Source organism: Ambystoma mexicanum, chromosome 11, assembly GCF_040938575.1.
Source record: "Ambystoma mexicanum isolate Mex_15411 chromosome 11, UKY_AmexF1_1, whole genome shotgun sequence".
Classification (NCBI taxonomy): Eukaryota; Metazoa; Chordata; class Amphibia; order Caudata; family Ambystomatidae; genus Ambystoma; species Ambystoma mexicanum.
In genome coordinates, this window is record NC_090934.1 from 783502035 (window position 1) to 783529146 (window position 27112).

At 42.8% G+C, this 27112-nt stretch overlaps 1 protein-coding gene across 1 annotated transcript in view; it reads left to right on the forward strand.

Moving 5' to 3' along the window:
• TRIM66 (tripartite motif containing 66) overlaps positions 1–27112 on the forward strand; it is a 482967-nt gene that overhangs the window by 380358 nt on the left and 75497 nt on the right. Inside the window, exon 12 of the mRNA XM_069623711.1 lies at positions 4556–4619. Coding sequence (XP_069479812.1) covers positions 4556–4619 — 64 coding nt within the window. The remainder of the gene's footprint in view (positions 1–4555; positions 4620–27112) is intronic.

The window sequence follows — 27112 nt, forward strand, 5'->3', positions numbered from 1 at the left end:
GATGATAAAGACACACAGTGCCAAACTACTTAAGCTTGGTTTTGACTGGGCTACTGGCACTATGAAAATGGTGAAAAGCCAATTAAATAGAGACAGAGAGAAGCCTGTCGAGCACAGATCTCCACTTCAAGCCATAAATTGTCCTGCTAAGGATCCGGCTTATTTCATAAATAACCAACAAGGGTAGAATTGGTTATGCACATGTTACCATCTATTCCCATGTCTTTCCCATGAACTGGCATTCTTACTTGGAATACGCATGGGCACGATCATCTCTTACATTTTTCTGGGTCACTCAAATTATTAAAAGGGAATCATATTCATGCAGCAGGAATGTTGGCCTATTTCTGATTTGGTTATGGACGGCTTTCACATTTTTCAAAATGTGGCTTTAAAAGGCCTTATAGGTGCCCTCATGGTGACCTTGTTGCTGGTCTGAGAAGCATGACACATGCCCGCTGTGTTACTGTTTCTCGACTGGAGAAAAATGTTTTAGCTGTGAAAATATATGTTGATAATGTGAGCAATGTTTGCAGGCTGTTATTGTTGAATATATGATCCCCCGGATGGCAAACCTATGGATGGAACATTTGAAAGCCTTATTAATATTCTCACTAATTGCTATCAAAATGAGAATGACCAGATTCTGCTTCCTGGTGACCTGAATGCTTATTGGTATGGTGCAAATGTTTTGGAGGATTCTGGCTGGATTGCTCCAAGTAAATTCTAATAGGCAGGGCAGACTGTGATCTAAATTTATGAACACATGGGAATTATTCATGTTGAATGGGCGCACCCTGGGCGATGTGCCCAAAGGCTATACCTGGCACTGTGGGAATAAATGGTCCTCATTAGACTGCTTCTATTGTAGCAGTTCCTTAGGTAGCCGGGTTAGGAAATTAGATAGCATCGACAGCAATACAAGGGATCACAGCACTATAATTTTACACGTTTGTTTGAATGAAAATATTTGAGCTCCCCCACCAAACTTTAGTTGTATGACAGCCAAAGATATGGAAGAAAGGATAACTGAGTTGACTGCAAAATGTGCGTCGGTGGGGAGCAGCGTTGTCTTTAAAGTTTGGAACGAAAATGCAAACACTTTTGATAAATAGGTATTAAAAACTATGCAGTTGGTAAGAAGGGAGATCAGAATGATCAACAAATCTCGTGTAGATTCCACTCAGTGTGCCTTTATTATTAAGATAGTAAAGAACAGGTACTCACATTGGATAAAGTGTCATAAATATGCCATCAAGAATGCCCGGCTCAGGTTTGACTCTGGGGACTGTTTGCCTCCCCCCTCAGTTGTTATGATTTGCACATGTTTGGCTGGGTTGGGTTTTGATGTGGTCTGTAAGCTAACCTGTACCAATGTTATTGGTCTGAGTCTATATCTAGGCTGTCCGCCATCTTGGAATCCTTTCTAGCGCACCTAGTAACTCTTGAGTGAGCCTCAGTTCCTCTGTGCTTGCAGCAATTGCTTTGGTGACTGGAAAAGATGCATACTATGCAGTGCTTCTTCTTTGAGTAAGAGAACCAGTGTTTGTTAGTTTATTTGACATACTGTAACCTTGCTGAGTGAAGCCCCGGCTGAGGGACAATGATGTGTAATATTTGTGCCCTGCATGTGTGGAAAAGTTCTGCCATAGAAATGCTTAACAGTGACTTTCAATCTAGTACGAGCTCGGGGAATGAGACAAACTCTGTCACCCTTGCCTCAAAGAACCAGACAAGGGGCCTTGTTGTACCTTGTACAGTGTGTTTCTCAGCACCTAGGTTAGCGCATAACAAAAAACACTATAAATTCACTCAACATCCTTCGTTCCACCACAGTGGTAAAGCTTCCTGGCACACTTCATGATCTTTCTTGGGATTACTAGTACACAAAACAAAAGAGTTTTCCACTTTGAAATACAATAGCCTTGCAAAGGGGCCAAAAATAAAATAAATCATAATTGTAAAAACGGAACCTACATTTAAAAAGTGAACACATCACATAACAGATAAAACAAGTGATACATCAAACTTTGGGGGAATGCAGATGGCAAAAGGTGCCTGATAGGAGATATTTCCATTGGATTTTTAAACCATTTTATTTGCATTGCATTCGTCAAGATATTACATGGGTTTGGTGCGCTATACAAATACACAAATAAATAAATAAAATAGCTTCTAAGTGGGCTAGTGTTTTTCAATTTTTTTCATAAACGTGAGAAACAAAACAGTTGAGTTTAAATTTGGCATGAAGTGTACTACTCAGTAATGAAATCCAAGGGCCCATATTGGTATATTGTTCAAAACGTAGACCGAAATTCTGGGGCAATAGTCTTAAACACTTGTAGTACACAACCAGAAATTCTATTTTCATTGTAAAATGTTGTTAAAAATGACAATAAATACAATCCTTCAAAATGTAGCATAGATGTTTTTTGTATGTACAATGTAAGAAAAAGCCAATGGATACAAAAGGCATTTTCTTTGAAAAATTATCAGGAAATATATCTTTTCCAACAAAATGGTATATTTTTCACAAATGTTTTCCAAAAATCTTGTCTCGATTATGTGTGACGTAGGTATTGCACTGGGTGAAGTATTTTAACCAAATGCAGCAACTGTCACTATTTCTTTATATTTTGCCAAGAAAGGGTTTTCTTACATTTTGCAAATTGTCGCTCAATGATACGTTTGAGGTACCATGGTGAAATCAACAATGCATTCCCTGTTGGAGGGTCACTAAACGAGAACAGATTGCACCCTTTGCTTCTCTACCTACGTCACGTGAGTCGCTCAGTGGTACCATATATGTGTTGTCGGAGCAAGGCCAAAAAGCAATCTCCTCATTCCTCTTTCTGATTATTCTGAATCTTTCACAAAGTCGCTTGATGAAGAATCTTTGAAGTAGTCAGTCTGGAATTGTCATCCTTAAATCTGAAATGTACAATCAAGGTGCAAAATAAAGAGACACAAATGCACCACAACCTTGCTTTACCTTTGTCTGATCTCTCAGGTATGTGCCAGGGCGAAAAGCCCTAATTGTGGACTTTTTACAGCTATTTAGGATTCATTCATTGTAGTGAGGGTGAAGAGTCCAAACGTTTGCTTTTTTACAGTTGTCATCTCGATATCTGCAATTTACATTAAAAGAACACAGTGAAGAAACATAGTGAGCCATTGAACACATGATGTTACATCTATGCACTGCATTACAGTACACGCCTTTGGACAGGTGTGCTAGGTTTTATAGTCATCCAAATAAGCTTTGTAAATCTAATTTAGCATATTTATAAAAAAAACAAGTATATATCTAGTCCAAACCAATGGAGGAGTGCTGTCCAGGGTCACTTTCTGGCTAGAGACCCATAGTGGGAAAATGGATACTAAGACCCACCCAAATACCCCCAGAATAGGACCAGCTAAATGTGTTTCTTACCCTGGGTGATGTTCCTTCTCTTACTGACATTTATGTAATACTTTCGTGATTCCATTTTGGTAATCGTAGCCAGCAGTGACAGGGTTGGAACCAGACCTGACTATCCCCACATCAGCAATGGTGAATGACAGACTCACGCCAGCGGGAAATCACCATATGTTGGAGACTCAACCATTAAACCCACCTCTGCTGCAAGCAGTAATACTGGGTAAGCTAGGTCACCTGGATAATTCAATCCAAACACATTGCGATCCACCAGAAAAGAATGATCAAAGTGATCCTTAGATAGCATCCCCATACTCTTACGAATGGACAAGGTGGAAAGCAGTGCACCCTGGTAAGCTATCAGTTGCTGGTGGCAGATCTAGCGACACCAGCAAACAGGGATTATAAAACTTTATTTTTCATAAAGTCAATTTCAATGGCACAGCAATATCTAGAAAAGTTTAAATTATGTCAGAATAGGTGGCAATACATTATTCCCATTAGTGTGTACCACTCAGGGTATTTGCAGAGATGAAAGAAATATCAGAAACTGTTTGAGTATTTGCAAAATAGGCCCAGACACAGGAAGATTAGAGTCACCCACCCTGATTATTGCACGTTCGCTAAATGAATAACTGAACGCAAACTAAAACATTGCAATCAAATAATCTCTTTGATATGTTAGCATGAGGCTTTGGAGGTTTGTATAATTTGATTATAAAATATTAGTACGTTCACGTATGATGTGATAAACTGTCACAGATGATTTCATAAACGCTGTGACGTTGAGCATGATGTCATGATGTCATCAGCAATGCACTTCTAAACTTCAGATGCCACAGTTGAGAGGTCTACTTTTTGAATGTTTGGTATGAACTCCTCGTTTTGCAAAATTCGATTGGCCTATTATTATTGCATTAGGTTAGGCGTTTCAGTGGAATTATTATGTAAACAATGTCCACCGAATGTGAATATCTATATATTAAACATAGGATAAGGTTGTTGAATAATAAGAGCAGATACTCGATCCGCAATACTTTAGGTTGTCGCAATGAAAAGGTTAGTAGGACATTTTGTTGTGTACTGAATTATGGCTGCCATTTTGCTATTTTCATGTTCTTACTGAATTTGTTTCAGAATCGAGTTACGGTCTACAGACAGAAGATACTGCGGAGATGAAAAACATTGAGGGCATGAACAGGTAACATATACAGGAATGGAATGTGATGCATTGTGAAGTCCCAGGCGTAGAGTCCATGTGCTGTCACAAGGAAAAACAGATAAAAAAAACGCTTACTCTCCGTCATGTGGAAACAGATTACATGGATGTCGGAAACAATTAAGCAGATTGTCATGAGGGGGTGCTCTTCAGTTTATCGTTTGGAATGCAATCCATTGGGGCATCAGTTTTACGCCTTATTGTCTTGTTCGAACTGCCCAACAACCGCCGACAGGGAATCCTGGCCCACCGCCATTTTGGCACTCACGCTGGCATTCCTAAATCCCATAGTCTTCTACCACAAGGAACTCGTCACGATTCTTACAATGAAGGGCGAGCAAGCAGAGACAGAAAAGCAAGTTTGCTTACCAAAGTATTCTTTTTTTGTTTTGTTTAGGCAGCTTCCTCCATAACGTACTTTACCCCATACATTGCCGTTTGTCTCTTGCTGTCCACGTGGCCACACATTGTCCCTCTCGATATGCCATTGGAACAGGTCATGTGAGGCAGGCATTGGCCTCAGGTCTGAAGGACCATGCAGTCTGTGTCAGGCACATTTCTGTGCTATGCAGGTTAGTAGGTTTTGGTGAATATACTCCTCATCTCCCTCTTTCGGTGCCAGAAAGAGGCTCATGCAGGTTCGGCAGGTTACATGTGATTTGGTGTATTGTGAAGCCTGTAACCTATGTACGCGCTCAACACTCTCATACAATATCTCAAGCACAAGAACCATGAAGAAGTGTATGAGAGTGTTGAGCGCGTACATAGGTTACAGGCTTCACCATACAGCAATTTCTTAGGTGTGGTTAGGGTAACACACCACTGCTACCTGTATCGCAGCCTGACACCACACCATATACATTTTTCATCAGCGTTTTATGATATCATATTGAGAAGGGCGTTAGCGCACCTATGGAATGAGATACCCCACTTACTATACCTGTGATTTGGGTCAAGCACATTTGTTTGCTAGTATGTAGAGAGGGGAAGGGGAAGTCTGTGCGGCTCCTTCCGTTATGTAGTGTGGGTGTCTTGTGTATAAGTAGCAAATATCTGCCCGCTGCAGTGTCTTACTAAGACTGATATTCCCCTAATCAGTCAAGAAAAGATACAGAAGTTGTTTAGTTAAGTTCTGCCATGGCAAAAGAGAATGTTGATCACGTATTAGTGTAAAATCACATGATTTATTTATGTTATAAGTTTAAATAAGGTGAGTTCTTATGCAAGCCAACATTAACCTGATGCTGGCACGTGCCATGTTTCACCCTGTTCTGGGCTTTTTCAAGGCATAGACATTTCAATAATTAGCATTTAGAAATATTAAATAATGCTTTTCAGAAACCCATGTTCAAAGTCATAGGTGGTAGTGGGATAGCAGCATAGATTGTGTCATTGAAACAGAATATCACGTGCATTCATTAGTCAGTATTGCTAGACGTTTGTATAAGCACAGAGCACGGTTTCACAAATACATTGTTACAAATACAGGGGTTGTTGCCCTTTCAAAAGTTTCCTTTTGGGTGCAGCCTTGCTGTTTGGTATCGAGTATGGATAATTACAGATTATAATTCAGGTCGCAATGGGTACATTCTGTGTCTTGTTATGCCTTGGCATACGTTCCTGGTTGACTTGTGCGCTAGAATTGAATTACTAGATGGCAGGAGGCTTTTAATTCTGTCTTTTCCTGTTTGGGATTTTAGCTGCTCCTTGGGTCTGGATCCTATATGGCGGTGCTCCACTGGATACTAGCAAACAATACTTCTGTATTTATACAAAAGTCTAGGAATAATGACTACTGAATGCACGTGATATTCTGTTTCAATAACAACATCTTGGCTTGTGTATGAGTATTAGGCATTTGCCAGGCACTTCTATTACATGGCTAGGTACCTGCTCCATTTTCTCATCTGCTACCATCAATGGCCAGTCAATACCACTACGCCAGTGCCTGGGGAATGCCTTTCCCAGGTCTACCCAAATGCCCAAACTGTTGACAATGCCAGTGTTTGTTTTTATGTTTATCGCGCGCCCTATTCCAGCCTCGGACGCCTCTTCTGCTGCCACTATTTTGCTTCAGCTGATTGCCTTTGACAGCACCGTCTCAACCCGGATCCTTGTGCCCTTCTGCCCAGTGGCCCTGCTCCCAAGCTCCTCAGGACCATGGTCAATGTCTCTCTCGTCTCTCTGTGCCTCATCATTCCAACAAGACACTCGGAAAATAAAAAAAAGGCACTCACCTTTAAGCTCCATTGAATATTTCCCGGGTGGCCATCCCATTTGTATCTTTTTTAGGTAATTCAGCATATGTAGTCATGCAAAGCAAAAAGGGCTGCCATTTACACCCCTGCCATTTGTTGTGGGGTGGTAATAGTGTTAATGACCAAGAGCTTATCAGCTGGTAATGGCCCCAGCCCTTAGCGTGGGCCCTCGCCACACTCAGGCCAATCACCCAAGCCTAGCAGGCAATTATCAGTTAAGCTGCTCTGTCTCTGTGCCCACTAACGCTGCAGTAGAGTGAGCCAAGGCGTGATTAAATGAGTGAAGACGTGTGTGAGGGAAGAAGTGAGTGACTAAAGAAGCCAGTGAGGCATGCTACCAATACTTTATCATATATAGAATCAGAAATGATTCGTATTTTAGTTGACTGTACGTTTTGAGGACCAAAGAGTGAGGAAAACAAAATACGTGCTCTTGTTTAGTCAGGGTCTGGTTTTTGGAGATTTCTCAATATTGGTGAGCTGCTACCACAAATGTCCAGTTGTGTGAGGTTTGACAGTCAGTTTCTCCTACGCCCTTTTTCCCCTGCCGCAAGAAGAATGTGCAAGGCTGGCAGATAGGGGCCTTTTCAGAGCCCTGCCTGCATTCCCGTGCTCTAGATGGAAGCACTCGTGCACATCATATTGCCATCGGGAGTGCGTGCTCTCATTTCTTTCCATTTCCCTCCATTGTCAATGACAGACCTTTGAAAGCCAGTCCCCAGCAATGCTCAGCATCCATCCACGTGGCTGGAAGACTGACCCCCAAACCCCGGCCCACGTGGGTGCTGGCCCAGCACTGCTGGGAGACAATTCAAATGTGAGCGGCAAGCATGAATCGGGAGACTTAAGAGCAGGGCATGCAGGGAGGGCAAGTTTGGTCCTTGACGTCTGACCCCAGCATGTTCCGTCAGGTAGGACCAGTGACTGAGCTCTTGCTGTGAGCTTTGGGTAAAGAAATGTTTTACTCGAGTGACAGCCGGTTGATTAAAGAACCTGCTGCGACATCCGCTTGAAGAGATAAAGGTCAGTGAAGGCAACAACGTTGATATAGCTCACTGTGATGGCAGGACTGCTTACTATGTGATTTTAAAAAAACAAAAACAGTGCGTAAATACGGAGCATGTTTAATTGCTGTTCTAAAACTGTCTGTATTATGGATCATATTCCATATATGGTTTTTAATTGCAGTTAAACAAACATGTAATGGTTTTTAGGGGTAATTGTATGCAGACCAGTAGTTAAAAGGTGTACGTTGATGTAGCTGTTCCAGAGATGTGAAATGGGCAAGACAGTTTTTAATCAAGCAGCGCTGAATTTCCTCTTGAAGAGAAAGCACACGAGGCAAATACAGACCTTGCCTGAGGCAGCCTCTATATTTAGCTGGCCCAATTAACCAATTGCCAGTTAATTTGCTCTACTCCTGGGGGATTTCCAGTTTCCCTCTGCTGCGCACTGTATGCAAAGATGCACATTAAAACATAGGTACACTATAATTGTTTGGCAACATTAATATCTACAAATACTGACGATTGCTTGAATGCGATTAGACAGATTAAAGATGCCTCAGAACTATAAATAAGGATCAGAAATATAGTGTTCCCTTTTGGTTACTACAGACACAACCCACGTTTAAACGCACCTTGAAGCTGAAACAAAAAGGTGGATTTCTTCGGTGAAGGTACATGTGATTATTTGGAATATCAGCACATAATATTAGTGATGTGTGTTTTATTGCCAGCCATATAACTCGTTTTAATAGTCTTTACACAAAACAACTGAAGGCAAGCGTCCCCAACCAGCACGATCCTCCCCTCAATGAGAGACAATGAAGGATTCTCCCAGGATGGGAATAAGGCCAAGACAGAGTGCGGGTGAGCGTAAATGGGAGTTTATCAATCAGAATAGGGCATGCAAAGAACTCTGCAAACTCTGAGAGCGCTCTGCCTGACAATAGCAAAGACAGGCGTATATATTTACAAAAAACGTCATCAGAACCTACATACTATAGGGGGCACAAGTTCAATGGGATTGGGTGGTGATGACTAGCGGCGCTGCTGCGATGTGGTTGGCCTTGGCTGGAGGACGTTACTGGTCAGCCTCGTGGGTTGGGCTGGGCCTGGCGGGTCCGCTGAGTTCATCCGGGCGGTGTTGTTGTGCCATTGTGGCCAGTGTCAGAGATGAATGTCTTTTCCTGGCTTATTTGCCCTAGGCCATGCACACCGCAGTCATTCAGTTATTGCAATATTATCTTCTTTAGTAAATCTTTCAATAGGTTATTCTACAGGTTAATGCAACACAGGAGGAATGCACCTTGAGAGGGGTTTGATGGCGATTCATCAGTACATGGTTACCAGTGTCCTGTTGACCGGGTACCATAGGTCGTGGGGCTAAGTCTCAGGGCATGGGACTGGTGGTACGCGTCCTTCTGTCTTGTTAGAAATCGTTATGAATGTGCTGCTGCGCTGTTGCCATAATATTGAGTGTCCTAATTTTACAGGGGTCATTAATCTAAGGTGATCCGGTGGGTTGTGGGGTTTAAGGGAGGGCGCCCCTGGATTTGTGTATTCAGGCGGAGGTTTACAGCTGGGCTGTAAATAATGCAGGTGGCGGGCCGTGGCCTTGGGTGCTGCAGAGGGGACTACAAATCTTTGAAGCGGCTCCAGCCTAGTTGGGGGAGGTGGAGCAGCGCGGCGCGGGCCTCTGCTCTCTTGTTTGGCAGTCTTCACAGGGAGGGAGGGGGAATGGCCTTGCACATATTCTCAAAGGTATCTTCCTTGTGTGTTGCCGATTTTAGGTGAAAGCATCATAAACATTCAAATACTATACAATACTCATTTGAATCATTCCAAAACATACATTTTAACTTTGCTAAATGTCTCTCAAATATAGCCAGTCTGAGCACATTATTTGTACACTATGTTTTAACAACTACAACATTTGGTTATATGCATATACATTTGCAGTAAGTGAGGTAGTAGTGAGGTTGGTGGAGCACATAGAAAACGACTCGCCACCGTACGTGACGGTAGTGGCACATAAGGGGCTTAGACATACACACATGAAGGGTGCATTCTCGCGCGTCCTTCACATGAGCCCTCAGTATGGTTGCATTTGTCTTTCTTTGCACTCTAGCAGCATTAGTTCGGTTGTGGCGCGGGACCGTGGGGTGTGAACTTTTCAATGATACGCATAACAAATAACCCCCCGGGACGCTTCTACTATTTGCACATAACTGCAGTGGTGTGGGTGTTTCATTGCTAATGCCATGTGAACATGTATTCTGCCATATCTGTACATTTTACAGGTTTTCTAATCAAAGAGGTTTGTGGAGAAAATGCGCCCATTGCAGATAGTTTTGGCATTAGTATTTGGGAGCTTTTGCTTTTGACCAATGGCCATTTTACAGTTCTTTTTCCACCCAGGCTCTGCTGGCCGGGTCATGTTGGGAGCAGTGATACAATGCGGAAAGTGAAATGTTACAGTGTTGGCATCTTACACTAGGTCATGCCCGTCTTGTTCGTGGGAACGGGCTCACAGCGGATCTGCCAGGGAGCTGTGTCCACAGGGATAGTTGAAACTCTCCAAAGGTGGGGGCCGTGCTGCAGCGCGCCGAGCTCACCCCATCATTATTAGACACAATGGTTTCTGAGGCCTAGCTAAATTCAATACGTTTTGGCAATGTCTTCAGCAGGTGAGCCATCCACCACCTGGGCCCTGGTGGTAAGGAGGGGACGCCCGATGAGTCATGGCCCTCACCTGGGGAGGGGATGTAGGCAAGGGGGGGTCTTTTGGATCAATCCTCCCCTACACAACCCATCATAATCGAGATCAAGAAGAGCAGCAAAAAAGTGACTTTAATAACAGTGCCATGCGTGTGAGTTTATTTTTTTTATTGTATTATGCAACCACACCAGTATTGAATAAATAATTAAAGGAATGGTTCGGTCAAAAAATATTATTGTCCCTATAGGTCGGCCATGTGCTTTTAACCATAATTCGATCGATCGTACAAACATTTCCTATTATGCACCTTACCCGAGTTTTTGTCTCTTGAACACAAGCAAAATCAGGCAGCAGGGCGCAGCCATCTTGTGATAATGTTATCACTTTCCGCATCGCCCTGGGTGACCTGTTTTTGCGGCACTAAATCATATCCCCCGCCCCTGAGCCTGACATCACTAGACGCGTACCGCCCATTTCACAACGCCAAAGCACATCTCGTGTAAACATTCTCTGCGCCTCAGCTAATGACGTGTCACCATGGAAATGGCAGGAAGCCTCTTTCCTCGATAAGTATAAACAGAGCGTTTCACAACACACAACAGCAGATTTTCTTTTCCATTCCTCTCGCTGTATTTCTTTGAGTATTCTGTGACTCGTTTCTGTGCTTTGGTCAGCTACCTTCATCGCTTGTAGGCCGTGTGAACAGACACCAGTACGACTGCTATAAATTATTTTCGTTTCTTTACCACACAATGGCAACAATAATGCCCTACCTGTACGAGCCTGAGTATTCCGAGGAGGAATTGCTGGAAAGAGCAAGCTCTGTAAACGATGGGGATTTGGACAACAGTTGGGCGGACGTTTCAACAGATGAAGAGCCTGGGCCTAGTCGCATGGACGGTGTTTCCACCTGGTGTACCTGCAATCATTGCACGCTTATGCCAACCGAGGTGGAGAACTGCTGCTGCCGAGAAAACTCTGGATGCTTGTCCTACATAGCGCAAGGCGATCCACAGCCGCAATGCGTTACCGAGCTGCCAGACTTCACGGCAGTCTGTCTCACAGGGTCCGTGTTGAGGATTTTGATGGTGCTTATGCACGAACTTCGCGCAACAGTTCGCCCTCGTAATCCAAGTAACGAGTAAGTATAGTCTGGTTGTGATGTCAGTTAGGCCACTTCTATTTCACGGTTGTCCCTATATTCTCGTAACATCAAGATACCATTGTCATATCCATTTAGTCTTGCAATTCTCTAGTAATAGTCGCATAAAAGTCGTTCAATATTGTGCAGTGTCTAGTTAGCATTTGTCCTGGCAATAATGCCATTGCATACTAGAATTGTCATTGACAACTAAGGTTTAATACACTTATATTGGTCATTTAAAAACAGATGGTATCTTTCTCTTTCATAGGTGGTACTGGTGGCCTATCATTCGTACACATGGTGGCTTCATGGGAGGCTTGAACACCGCGTTCGACGAGTAATACCCGCCTGTGTCGTTGGCGCCATTAGACAAACTTTCCCCAGTGACAGCGGTCAGTACAGGGGATTTTCCCTCGCTGAGCTGCAACGAGACCTTTACAATGTCTAGTATTTTTGTGCCATCAAAATAAGAAACCAAATAAAACACAACATATTTTTTATCAATGGTTGTTTCAAGTGAATCAAGTGTGTCTCCATTCAGCAGTGTTCCGGTGCTTTGTCTGCACGCCTCCCGGCCCATCCATCCCACCCCCCACTATCAAAGGCAGTTCGCACCAGTGGATGTGCGCTGCCATGGGGTGCTGTCAGGTGCGCGAACGGCCAAGGTGCCAAACAACATGTACACTTGAAAAGGTATCCTACGCCCAGGGGCCATTGTTCACATGGCCTCCCCAGACCCCGTGTCTCCAGGCAGGCCTCCCCTGAAGCAGACCATGCCCCTGCAATCCACATAAGTGTGTCTCCATTCAGCAGTGTTCCGGTGCCTTGTCTGCACACCTCCCGGCCCATCCATCCAACCCCCCACTATCAAAGGCAGTTCGCGCCAGTGGATGTGCGCTGCCATGTGGTGCTGTCAGGGGCACAAACAGCCAAGGTGCCAAACAACATGTACACTTCAAAAGGTATCCTACGCCCAGGGGCCATTGTTCACATGGCCTCCCCAGAACCCATGTCTCCAGGCAGGCCTCCCCTGAAGCAGACCATGCCCCTGCAATCCACATAAGTCTGTCTCCATTCAGCAGTGTTCCGGTGCCTTGTCTGCACGCCTCCCGGCCCAGCCATCCCACCCCCCACTATCAAAGGCAGTTCGCACCAGTGGATGTGCGCTGCCATGGGGTGCTGTCAGGGGCGCGAACGGCCAAGGTGCCAAACAACATGTACACTTCAAAAGGTATCCTACGCTCAGGGGCGATTGTTCACATGGCCTCCCCAGACCCTGTGTCTCTAGGCAGGCCTCCCCTGAAGCAGACCGTGCCCCTGCAATCCACATAATACCACGACATATACACGTCATTCATTCACAAACACACCCCTTTTTGTTATTCTTTATAAACCACTGGATATTTACCATCAGAACATCTTTGAGCACTGCAAGTCAAGTCGTGAACTTGCTACTCTGGGACCGCTTTGAGTGAACTCGTCAGTATTCTACCTGTGAACATCTCCCCGTTCTCCTGCCACTAATTACTCTGCTTGCTGAATCGAACTGTTTGTTGGTCCAGGTAAGGGCATGTATCCTAATCATATCTCCTTCATTTGTAAATGTATATCTATTCCGAAGTATGGAACTCCATAGTGCATTGCTATTGACTTGAGTTTCTTTTGATATGTTATCGATATATCAATTTTTATCAGTGCCCATTGGCATCGTATTGCATCCTTCGCTTACCGTGTCTATAATATAAGCATGTTTCCTTTTCATGCATGATAGTACATTCAAGGGACAAGTAACATGTTCTGATTTTCAACACATCAATGAATCGCTTCTGCAATTTATCCCATAATACAGCTGCACACGCTGCACTGGTTTTGCTGTGGTGCCCAAAAGAAAGCGCGCAATGAACAATGTATGGTCCAATTCATTCTTTCTCACATGTTTATGCAAAATAATTTTCTAATAATGTTGACCTTTATTTTGCAGAATATACAACAATGCCTGCATGTTCTATTTTCGGTTGCCCTTCAAAGACCCATGACAAATCCAAAGGCATTACAATGCATGTATTCCCTAGGACTGTTGATCGAATAAGAGAATGGGTCAGACGTTGCGGATATCCACCGGAAGAGCTTGAGAGTAGAGTCAAACAAGTCTTGGAGGACAAGAGGGGTCATCGATACCGCATCTGCAGCCTGCACTTCGACCCAGATATGTACGACACATCCTTGTACACAAAGAGGAATCAACTGAGAACAACTTGGAAATTGCTCCCAAACGCTATTCCGACTATTCGTGAAAATGCCGCCGCAGGTGAGTCACGCTTCCGGATTTAGCTTTACGCCTGTATTTTTGGTGTAAATGTCACTTATAGTACTTTCCATATTTATGTGATTGAATAGCTGTTGAAATAATGACTATTTTGCTAAACATCAGTCCTTGTTTTGTAGAACCCACATAGAAAAATGATTTATGGGGATGGATAACTATGCTATATTATCCATTTCAATAAGTGTAATTTTCTCGTATTCAGTCTCCTTACATGCCATTTTGTAATGTTGGAATTTCTAAATCGAATAATACTTTCCCTTTACCACTCCATGACTATCCACCGAATATGAAGGAACAAGATTCAACATACATGTCTTGCCGGGAGTCATCAACTACTTGGAGCGCGTACCAGGTAATCTTACCTAGCTATTCTGTTCGACTATTTTTATGCACGGAATTCTACATAATGTGATCATATTTTCGCAATGTATCATTGCTTTACACAATGTTTCATTACTACTTTACTGTTGAGATGTACCTTTGTCGTCTTTCCAAATTGTGTGTCCAGTTTCCAATCTTTTCGACCTTATTAATGCAAGTACTGTGTTTCAGGGAGATGCTGAAGCGTCCACTACAATTGCAACATCCCTCTTAGTAGATCCGGTGTCAGAGGTATGGGGATTCACATTTCAATAGGACGAGATAATCTGATAATATTTTCATATTGTGTAATTGTTTTACACAATGTTTGATTCCTGCTTTATTATTCATACGTACCTTTGTCGTCTTTCCAAATTGTGTGTCCAGTTTCCAATCTTTTCGACCTTATTAATGCAAGTACTGTGTTTCAGGGAGATGCTGAAGCGTCCACTACAATTAAAACATCCCTCTTAGTCGATCCAGTACCAGTGGTATGGGTCTTCATAGCTCAATAGGACGAGATAATCTGATAATATTTTCATATTGTGTAATTGTTTTACACAATGTTTGATTCCTGCTTTATTATTGATACGTACCTTTGTCGTGTTTCCGAATTGTGTGTCCAGTTTCCAATATTTTCGGCCTTACTAATGCAAGCACTGTGTTTCAGGGAGATGCTGCAGCGTCCTCTACAATTACATTATCCCTTGTAGTTGTTCCGGATCCAGACCTTACAGTTGATCCGGAGCCAGAGGTATGCGTAAGGACAGTGGCATCTAATGAAAGAAAGTCTGTCTAATTATATGTGTAATGCCAATGACTTATTTTAATTGGATACTATTTTTTGTAGGGATGTATACTAGATCCGTATATTGAACCGGAGGAACGTGGATCTGAGTCGGTGCGCCAGTTTGCTGATGTTAGAGTAAAGAAGGTTTGAAAGAAAAGAAATAAAAACAAGGTTATTTATAAACACTTTATATTGTTGGCAATAGTTTTGTGCTAAGGCCTTCATTATATGTTTTTTAATGTAAATTGTACAACACTGTATGTTGGATTTACACTGAACATCCCTTTTCCTATCTGTCCTGTAGTTGCCCGATGGAGTACGGACTAAGCAGACACAGACAGCGATACAAATGACAGATGCTGCTTGCCAAACTGATTTCACCATGGAGGAACTATTCATTGAGGCGCGTCGGGTTCACACTCGAGATGCCTATGTCCAATGGCCAGAAAATTAATTTAATATGCCAGCAATTCCAGCAAAGTGTTCTTGGACCATTGCTACAATGCGCCTGTTCCGCCAGAGGAAGGTGAAATTGAATTTATAGATGATAGTTTAAAATTACTAGATGAGCACTTGACACAATCGACACCCGCCAAAAAAATGCCCCCCAAAAACACTCCACATTCATGTTTTCTCCTATCCATCGTCAAGTAACAGATGTTGAAATGACAGAAACTGAAGCATCAACACTATTGACCGGCGAAACAGACAAAGATATCGACTATCGTAAGTCTGGTTTTGTCTGATATGTCCACAATGGTTCATTCCGAAACAACAGTGTTGCCAGATGACAGTATAATAAAAGAGGCCAAATACATAGTATTCGACAGCAGCTTGATGGAGATTATAAAGATGCTGAAATGTGTGCATTCAGTGGAAGAGGAAGTATGTGGAAAGCCATTGGTGAGTGTGACTCGTCTAACACAAGGCAATAACCTCAAAATACATGCCACCTGTGAAAAGTCACATAAAGCATTTTCATGGTCCGCTCAACCGATGCTGGGGAAACTGCAAGCTGGCAATCTACTGTGTGCAGCAGCTTTACTTTTCAGTGGCTCTAGTTTCACGAAGTTATCCAGTTTCTTTCAGTTTGTGGGACTCCATTTCATTTCTAAAACGCAATAATACAAATACCAATGTGATTATCTATTCTTTGCCATTAGTGATGCTTGGAAAATTGAACAATTGGCTATTCAAAGTACATTCCCTGACAAACGGTTCTGCCTAGCCAGCGATGGACAGTGTGACAGCCCCGTATTTTCTGCTAAGTACTGCACCTACCATCTTCAGGACATGGAAAGTACTAAAAATTGTGAGTTTGGTGGTCGTGCAGGTGTCCCAATGTAAATCCTCGGTGGCCATGGAGAAACTTGGTTTTAAAAAATCACTGGAAGATCTACAATCGAGGGGAATGCAAATCGACCTCATAGCCACAGACAGACACGTTGCAATAGCCAAGCCAAGACAATGAGAGAGCAGTATCCAAATATTAAACATCAATTTGATGTAGGACATGTTGCCAAATCAATCAATAAAAAAATCTCAGCTGCAGGGAAAAAAAAGGTTTGGAAAGTATTTCGCAATGGTCCCAGTCTTTCAGCAACCATCTTTGGTGGAGCTCAAAAACATGTGATGGGTCTGTGGAAATTCTACTGGAAAAATGGCGGTCACTAATGCACCACTGTTCCAACGTTCACCACTGGACAGAAAACCAACATTTCCACCAATGTGAACATAGCCCTTTGTCCCCAGAGCAGGCACGGAAGAGGAAGTGGTTGATCCCATCTTCACCTCCACACAAAGCCCTTGAGAAGACTGTGTTTGATAAAACTCTATCAAGAGATCTTAAGGGACTCTCAGAATTCTGTCACACAGGAGATTTGGAGGTGTTCCACAATATGTGCCTAAAGTACAGACCAAAGAGATTGCATTTTGGCATCCAAGGGATGAAATGTAGGACTTTACTTGCGGTATTGGCGCATAACGAGAATGTAGGCCGGGAACAATCTAGGACTGCAGGAAACTTAGGGATACTTCGCTACAATATGGCCTTTACGAAAAGAAGCAAAAAATGGGTTGTCAAACCAGTATATGAGAAAATGGAATTCGATTTTGTGAAAGATCTTATTGTAAATGTCGTCGAGATGCATACTCATGGAATTGCACACAAATCTGTTCAGAGCACACATACATTGCCACAAAATATTGCCAGCGTGCCATGTCCACCCAAAGTAGAGCTTGTTTAATCGTTGAAATCACGGTTGAAATGATTACCGTCTGTTTTTACTTTTTCAAAAAATGTTTCTATGAACTGTACAAATAAAGTATGCAATTTCTCTTTTGAAATCTATCCTCTCAGTGCTTTTCTTAAAATATATTACAATTATTATGATTGCTTTCACATTTCACAGTTTAGTCGAGATACTGTGGGGCCTTCATTTTTCGTGTTAATGACCAATGGGTAACAGTGTTTAAGAATATTTGGGTTTTGGCAGTTGACTTGCAATAAAGTTCCGCAAAAAGCTGAATATCTGCTCATCCTACAAAAGGGATTAGACCTAAGCCACAAAACATTCTAGGTACGTAAGAAGTACTGACTGTGAAAACATGTCATGGGGTAGGAGGCCATGAGATAAGCAGAGGTGGGCCTATCACTAGACACATTTTGACTCATTTTATGTGTTACATCGACTATAATTTCAGAATAGGGGGCATTCTGTCGTTGTCAATTTTTCCCCTACAGCTCAGCAGCGCCACGAAAACAAGCAGTGACAGCCACAAAATTCCCTGTGCCCGTGCTTCAAAATTCATGTTCTCATGGATGAGTTGGCACGGTATGTTGCGAAGTAAGGATGTATGTTCAGTGAAGGTCACCTGCTTTGAATTTTTGCTTGAGAGATGGGAGGTCCACGCGTCCAGCGCACAGTATGAGCTTGTATTGTTTTTTGACCTTGAGAGGCAGGGACCATTCCAAAAGGCATTGAATTGAAGGAAGGGGTGTAATAACGTGTATGTGATAAGGTTGCCCATTCCGAAACTGCACCTAGTTACATATAAGTTCAGTTTATGAGAAATCATTGACACGAACGGAGGAGTATGCATTACGGTCTGCAAAGCGCCAAGAGAATGGAAATGCCGAATATAATGTAAGTTTCTCTTTAGACGATTTCATACCAGAACTAGTCAAAATATGAATAGCTGACCGTTATTGCTGGGTCACATTGTACTTGTTCGTTCTGTGTGGCATATTGCAATGAAGTGCTAGTACAACCTTTGTGTGCTGGGCTATCTACTGGGCACATGGGCAGGCCAGCATCGAGACGCATGGAGACCACCACTCGTTTCTCCCTGGCTCTACGCTAATAAATCATTACATTGTTTTTGCACCTCGAATTCTTGCCCCAGTTTACGCATTACATTTATAGCTCAACATTCTCGATCGCACTAGCCTCGGAAGCAAATAGCAGAGTACTTTGATATTCCACGTTGTATTCTCTTGTTTCACATTGTGTCACCTCTGTGCTAATAAAGAATATGATTAATTGTAATAAAGATCAGCTACTGAGACACATTTCGATTTTTATCTTTTGCAAACAGGTACATCGTGCCATTCTGCGATTGTCATCTATTCCAGACCCCGACCGATGGCTTCTTCAACTGCCAGCTGTAGCTACATGTCAATCACTGGATCTACTTAATCGTATTTTGGGATGATGGACAAGTTCCAATCTGTCCATACGTGGTACCGGCGATTAGGAGCAACATAACAACGTTTACGGTGGTCTAGTGCCAAGTTGACGCACCAGCCTTGCAATTCACTGAGCAACCGAAGTGCTTCATTTAGACAAAACGAACACCCTGTGTACCCAAAAGGAACAGCGCGTGACTCACGATAAACATTTGCGGATTTATGGAACGAGAGTAAAGAAAAAAATGTCAATTTTCTAAGATTATGCCAGACGCCGAATGTTATCGAAATAATTAATGTGAAATAAATGTACTTTACCCATTGTACAGTCTTACTTTTTCCTTTTAAAGTACAGTTTCATATTCCTGTGCTGTGAGACGATGTGTGTTGTTTTCCGGGTTCCGCGTCTAGTCGCATAGGTGATGACTGGCGCGTTTGGCTACGCTGCCCAGCAATGTCACGGAGAGAGGCGGAGAATATAAATGATTTGGTGATGTCAGGCTCAGGGGCGGGGGATATGATTTGGTGCCGCAAACACAGGTCACCCAGTGCAGTGCTGCCTGATTTTGCTTGTGTTCAAGAGAAGAAAACTCAGGTAAGGTGCATAGGAAATGTTTGTACGATCGATTGAATTATGGTTAAAAGCACATGGCCGAACTATAGGGACAATAATATTTCTGACCGAACCATTCCTTTAATATGCACTATAGTTAAGGTCACATCGAACTTTGTATAGGAAAATGCAAACGTGTGTTCCTCTGTAACCTTTGTCCGGCCGTGTAATTTCACCAAATTTACAATACAGCCGATCTCACCACCCCCAAACCCTCACGCCGAGTCTGATGCAGTTCCATCAGCGTGTTCCTGCCTAAAATGATTGCAGAATGAATTCAATCCAGATTTAAAAAGGCACCGTTTAGCACACAATTTTCAAAATTGTCTCCTTCAATTTTCAAGCTTATATTTGCACACCTACCGCTAGTACACACCTCAAATATTGTAGAAATCTCATCAGCCACACACACAATATTCACTTTTAGGGCCAAAAGAAGTACTTGCCGTACTCACACCTCTGTACATAGTGCACCTTACATGGAGTGCAAGCACAGAAATGTCTGAATGAGAAATTAACTTTAACGTTTCAAATGTTCATTTCGGATCAATCAATAAAACAACAACTAATGAACACACAACATAAACAGTATCTCAAAGTACTAATATCCCAGTGGTAAGTTCATAATTGTCATTGCATACATACACTATATCATTCTTAGCTAAAGTGAGCATGTGCTAGTGACTTAGAAACAGGCCCATCTTCATGAATCCTTGTTTCAATGACATTATCAACCACAGAAGTATTTCACATGCTCCTCATATTTCTTACTTTATGTTGTGTGGTTATATGTCAAAAGATGTCTCCTTCTAAGGAGCCACGCAGGATGAGTATATTTGGAGAAAGCAAATACTATGAGTTCCTCTGCAGTTCATTTAGACAGGATGGATGCATTGGATGGATGTCTCATGCTCTATTTTAGCAGTACAGGTTTTAAGTGACGCTTCCTGTAGTAATCACAATAAGGGCACAGAAAGAATAAGTGTTCCCCATTTTCCTTCTGTGCAGAAGAAAATGGGCAGCACTCGCTTTCTGACACATGCCAGTGATCTAATTGTGAATTCGAGGGTCGTGTGCCGCATCTGTGTCTTGTATGAAGAGATTGTGTGAATGGAGGATGTATACTGTCCAGATGTCTTTCTAGCCCAGGGGCTGGATTGCAACTTTGATATTCTCGAGCTTGCGCTCAGGATGTTAAATAGCTTTCAATTTTGGCCTTTGTCGAAAATGCATCTTGGACTAGTTTCTTGGTGCAGGCATCAATAAATATAGGGTCAGTCCATAGGTGTGTTAATTCTAAGGAATGTCATTCTGCCTTAGCATGTCTACAAGAAGGGCTATCCTTCCCTCCATTCTGGGAACGAAGATCACTTAGAGCTTCTCTATATTTAGGCAGCTCGGGAGAGGCACAAAGTCGTATCCAGTACTTGGTTGGTCGATTGGCTGTTACATCCACTATATTGGTTTGGGATAACTCTATGTGTATGGCCATATTAAAAGTACTGCTAGGTAAGAGTGTAATGTTTTTAAATAAAATAATGAATTCTCCAGTACCTGCAGTCTATTGGCTTTGGTGTAGCCACAAATGCCAGCCCCATAACTCGCTAAGGCCCTTGCCTGCATGTTGTAAATCAGGAGTGAGGGGGCTAAAGCACCATTACCATACATATCGGCCAATTTCAGGGTAGCATCACTCGTTCTGTCTAGACTCAGAATTGCTTTTTCTATCTGGGCAGTCCAAGCTCTGTTACATGAGAATCTCGTCCCCAGGTAATCGAACATGTCAACTTGCTCACTTAATTGCCCTCAATAGTCAGGTGTAGTTTAGGCTGTTTACGAGCTGCGGTTGAAAGACCATCATTTTGGTTTTGTTGATACTGATCTTAAATCCGCTTTCTTTACATCCCTCTTGGAAAGCAGTTACTTCTTTCACTAGGCCTGCAGGGGTTTAGAAATCAGGATTGCATTGTCTGCAAAGTGTGAAAGGGGGATGAGATTGTGCCCCATTTTAAGTGCATCTGTCTCCAACTGCTCGATCTAGAGCTCAACCTGTTTATGTAGCTCTAAATTATGCCAAGGGCCAATACACAGCAATTTTCTTACACCAATGTTGATACTGGTTGCAGTGGTGGCCTTGCCCACTTACTTCCAGCAGATTCTTCCTTTTATTGGAATGTAGACTGGTGAAAGATCGCAATAACCCATTGGGAAAACCCAGCGCTGCAAGGTTTTCCCATAGTTTGTTTCTTGTGACCCCATCAAATGAAGCCTTGAGATCGATGAAAGTAATAAAACGAATCATTTTTCTCAATGTGACATATTTTTGTTGTATTAAAAACAATCTGAAGGGCTGATCTATAGTACTTAAGCTGGGCTAAAAACCAGCCTATAGATGACTCACCACTACCATCTATATCCTTATCCCAGCCTGCAAGATGTGACAGTAGGACGAGAGCATATATTTTTCTGACTGCGTCCAGGAGGGCTATCGGCCTATAATTGGCCAGATTGTCTCTTGCCCCTTTCTGATGAAGAGGGACTATGGTTGCCTTTGTCCATTAACTGGGGACTCTGCCTAACTTGAACACCACATTAAAAATGACAAAGAAGCCCAGAGATCTGTATCATTCTTAAAGAGGTCTGCCGGTACCAAGTTGGGTCCTGGTGCCTTCCCCTTCTTTTGCAGCACTCTGGCATCCTTAATCTCCTTCAGAGTATGCTTTAACTCTGGGGTCTCCTTCTCTGTATAAACACTTATGGCCGTAGTTACCTCTGGTGAAGAGTCATTGCCAGTCCAAGCATAGATTTAGGAGATGTGCTGACTTCCTCTCGAAGATTCCTGTGGATCGTATTCCTTTCACTGGCAGGTGCTCCAGCTACCCGTGCGCCAGAAGAGAGAGCTAGATTTGTTAATGATTGATGTTAGAAGTTCCTGCCATTAATTTTCCACATGGGCACTTTTTAAAATGTTCTCTATATTTTTATAGGATGCTCTCAGGGCTCTCAAGTTAGAGTTATCCGGGCCCGACGGATCTTTTATCTCCGTTAAAATTGCAGTTTTAGCCTGTCAACATTCCTTGTCATACCACTTGTTATGCTGTATAGCTTTATTGTGCATAGATGTTTTAGATTTCTTGACATGGGGCACTATGTGGGAGTCTAGAAAAAAGACAGGCCACGGGTGCACACTACTAAATGACTTATGCGGTTTTACGAAATTTCCGGGTGCCGCAGAGGTAGAAACGACCTTGGAACACAGATCGGAAATACAAACAAAGACAGGTATCCCAAACAACAGGATACTCCCGTCCCCTGCACACAAATAGACTGAAAAATCAATCAGAAAGTAACACAATGAGTGTGCAAGAAGATATTACAACAAAGATTTCAAGTGAGATAAGGGTCCTTTTAATAAACATAACATCAAAAATAAAATAAAGATGAGCTCTATGCATTTCGGGACAAATCTCTTCCTCAGGAACAAATAAGTATCTGTCAGTAATAAAATAACACGTAAAACTTAAAGCTAAATAGATTTTATCCTGGTACAATATTTATGTTTATAAATGGAATTATGATAGGATTTACCTGAGAACTATGTGAGAGATCATGATTTCATATGTCTTGACAATTTCATTGTCACAAGCTATTTGACAGTAATAATTCAAGTGACAGTAATATAGACTGATAGATGAAAGGTTCAGTGTCATTGTATTCATTTTATGGCATTGGCTTGTATCATAACATTGGTACTATTTATCGTACCTGATGCCGTTGTGTCTAATCATATTCTTGCATACAACGGGCCGTTGATCGCTGTCTACCTCGATCGCCCAAATGTTTCTCCTCTACAAAAGGCCAATTATTTGCGCTAATGAGGATATTATCAATGGGAGAGCTTCTTTTACCATACAAATATGTTGGGCTAGCTGGTGACCTCCAGCAAACCTGCCATTATATGCTCTAAGCTCAAGGGTGGCTAGGATACGTGCCATCTCCAAGGCTTATTTATGAGCTATTGTCAGGTGTTTTGCTCTTAAATCTGGTATTGTCAGATTTCCAGCACCATTGCGCTGTACGCGATATGCACACTGGACGCATCCCGGCACACTTCTATATGGCCGCCATGTGCAGACATCCTTCAGAACACGCGCTGTATGCGTGATGACATCACCAGTAGTGCTGACAACCCGGAAATATATACACACACAGGTCTCAGCTCTGTTTCCTTGAGCGGACGCTCTGCTTTAGTGTTCTGCTTGCTCTGTTCCTTGTCTTGTTTATTCATTCTGCCTTCCTCTTCAGTTCTGCTGATTCCCCCATCTTCTGTCTGGTTCTACTCCTGGTCCATACTCCGGTTGCTCCTTCTTCTGCCTCCCTCCAGTCTTCCATTATTGCTAGTTGTTGCTACGTCAGTCATCTGGATTACTGCCTCCTTCCTGCCATCCTGCGTTGCTGCTTTCTGGTTCTTCTGTGTTTGGTACTGCTCATCTTGTGCAGGTTTTTTCAGCCCTGCTTTTTTCCTTCATGCATTCCTGGGAAGCCACGGGGCTATCTGGGCAGCAGTGTGTTTCTCCTCCACCTCCTGTCGGGGTGGCTTCCGGGACTGACAGGCCCTACCTCTACCATCCATCCCGAAGCAAGACATCAGAGGTAAGGCCTGTTGGTGACAGGTATATCCCAAGCTATGGCCTCCTCAAAAACACCAGTCAGTACTTTCAGTGGTTTGAAATGTGCATTGAGATCACCAACCAGTAAGATGGCAGATTCTTTGCACAGTTTCTCTGTGAGCGACACCATTCTTGCCTGAACTAATCGTAAGGCATTGTCAGTATTTGTAATATTAGATCCATTAGAGATGTTAAATAATATGGTACATTGGATTGCCCCTATCCCAATATGAACCTCTTGAACCTCATTGGTATTTATGAAAGACGATATCACCTCGCTGTTAAGCCCTGGATCAACCCAGGCAACCAAGCCACCCACTGGTCATCCGTTAGGGACTTTTTGGGCCTGGCTGCTATATGCAGTATACCCCTAACAGGGCCTGTCAGTACAGGCTCAGGTTTCTTTGAGACATATAATGTCATGGGATCTAATGTAATTGCACCAGTCCGCATTAACAAGCTTTTTCTCAATTTCCGGCAATGTTTTATGAGATAAGGTTGGTGAGTCCTGTGCCCTCCTTATTGCCAGAGATGTCCATGGCGTCTACCTCCAGTCAATCGTTTGCATCCAGGCGGGAACCAGGTGCTGAAGCTGAGATTAGAATGGGTATGGGTTCTTTTAGGGTGTGTGCCAGTATTAAATTAACTTTATACTGCCCAACACTCAAAACCACCCGCAACTGCAACACTGAACCTGGAATGCATACGCATGAAGGTTATACCGATGGCTCAATCCGAGTTTGGTGCAGCAGTTCCAAAGTGGCGGCACTTCCGCTACTGTCACTTATTTGGGCAGTAAAGAAATTACGGCTGTTTTTTACCACTCTGCCAAATCCCGAATTTTTCATTGAAGTGGAGGATTTACCTCCAGCATTATGCTGAAGGCAACTCCGGCCCCTTTAAGACCAAAAATCAGCAAAGTTAACGAACTGGAAAAACCACATGGAGTCATGTGGAATCAAGATATGAGGACCACGGGACCAAGTGGCAGTAACAGTAACAGATTTTGCATGTAAATTGGTGGGATTATCACCGAATTACAGCCAAACTCGGAATTAGGTCGTAAGTGTTTTGAAATACTTTTTTCTAAAGACTTCATTTTGGTCGTGCACATTTGCTCAATTAGAATCGAACCAGTGGTTTGTATTATGGAGTTCTCTAAATAGACTAAATATGTGTGGCATATAAATACAGTTTCTGTGGAAAGTGGAACCGAGTATGTATACCTGGGCTTCCCCTTAAAAATCAAACCTAGGCTGACATGGGGCCTCATTACGACCCTGGCGGTCCGGGAACTACGGTACCAGTAAGCATGCCGGTACCGTAGTTCCTGGACCGCCATACTACGAGCTGTGCCCGCGGGTGCCTGTCAGCCCACCAGGTCTGACCTGGCGGGCAGAGCGGCACCCGCGAGCACAGCTCGTCGGATGCACCAGCACCATTATCAAAGGTGCTGGTGCATCCGACGTCCCTTTCCCAGTCAGCCCTATGGGGCCGAATGGGGATGGGACATCCCTTATTGACGGCCACCGCAAATGGGCAATTACTGGGTCCGCTGAACTCGGCATGACCCAGTTCTTGCCCATTCGCGGGTGCCAGTAAAAATGCAACTCCAGCGGCAGCCTTGCCGGTTTTGCCGGCACAGCTACCACCGGAGTTGTAATGAGGCCCATACTATTGGGAGAGGATCACTGCCAAAACCTGGAGAAATTGACTGACTATTAGATACTACATAACACACTGGGATGGATATAACATTGAGGGCCTGCTTGAACCATATCGCTCAAGTATGATCCCAAGCATCTTGTATGGTCTTGTAATATTAAAAGAAAAACAAGTATGCTGGTTGGAGAAACTTCAGGGAAAACTGTTACAAACTCTCATAAACGTCCCAGGTTCTGTACCAGTTGGGACCCTGAGATTGGCGGTTAGTACAGTCTCCCTAATGACAACCTGGTGAGTCCAAAGAAGTGTACTATACGCAAAACTATTGAAGACTAGTTTACATAAAAATGAGCTACTTTTGATGTTAGGCTGTGGCGATGCAACCACAGAAAAAAATACCTTTATGAAAGAATTCCAAAGCACAGCTGTTAGCTTCATAATAACACTATAACTGGGTCAGATATCCTGAGCACTGATCCAAATTACGAACTAAAGATTACAAAAAGCAAAATGCTTGGATATGGCAATGAATGTGGAAAAGTTATCAGGAAAAACTACGTATAAAGAATACTCTTCACAGGGTTTTCCCATGGTATAGACCATGTGATTACCTAATTAAACTATCCTCTATGGAATTTAAACGTGTTGCTTTACACCTGCACCTTCCACCAACTATGGAATATATTGGCGCCTGGCAAAACGTTCCACTGGAGGCCTGTCTGTGCAGCCTATGCCATAATGAAATTGAGACTAGTCGCCATATTCGGACAAACTGCTTATTAATGAAAGAATACTATAGGAAGGCCTGTGCACATTTTGTTCGTAAAATAGAGGATATCGCCAGTGACCAGTTTTGCTCTACTTTGTTTGGGGCTTTTTCAGTAATAATAGTTGCAGCTGATGATTAATTTTGAGCTTTTAATTTTTCCTTTTTATCAAATATCTATATATTCTTTTATTTGTTATTAGATTGGACAAATTGTGAAATTGAATTGATTTTGATGTCTTTTTCTATAAATGTGCTTAAATTTTTCTGTAAATAAGCTAAATGCACACATAAAAAAATAATAATAGTGCTCCTCATGCCCCCCATACTACCCAACACTCTCATCGCTCCACCCCAACCCCTCCCCCGCTACCTCACTACCCCCAAATACACATATACATGTGCATATAAAACAAGGGTTAGATTCTGGGTAAGAATAAGTGCATGACCAAAATGAAGGCTTTCAAAAAAG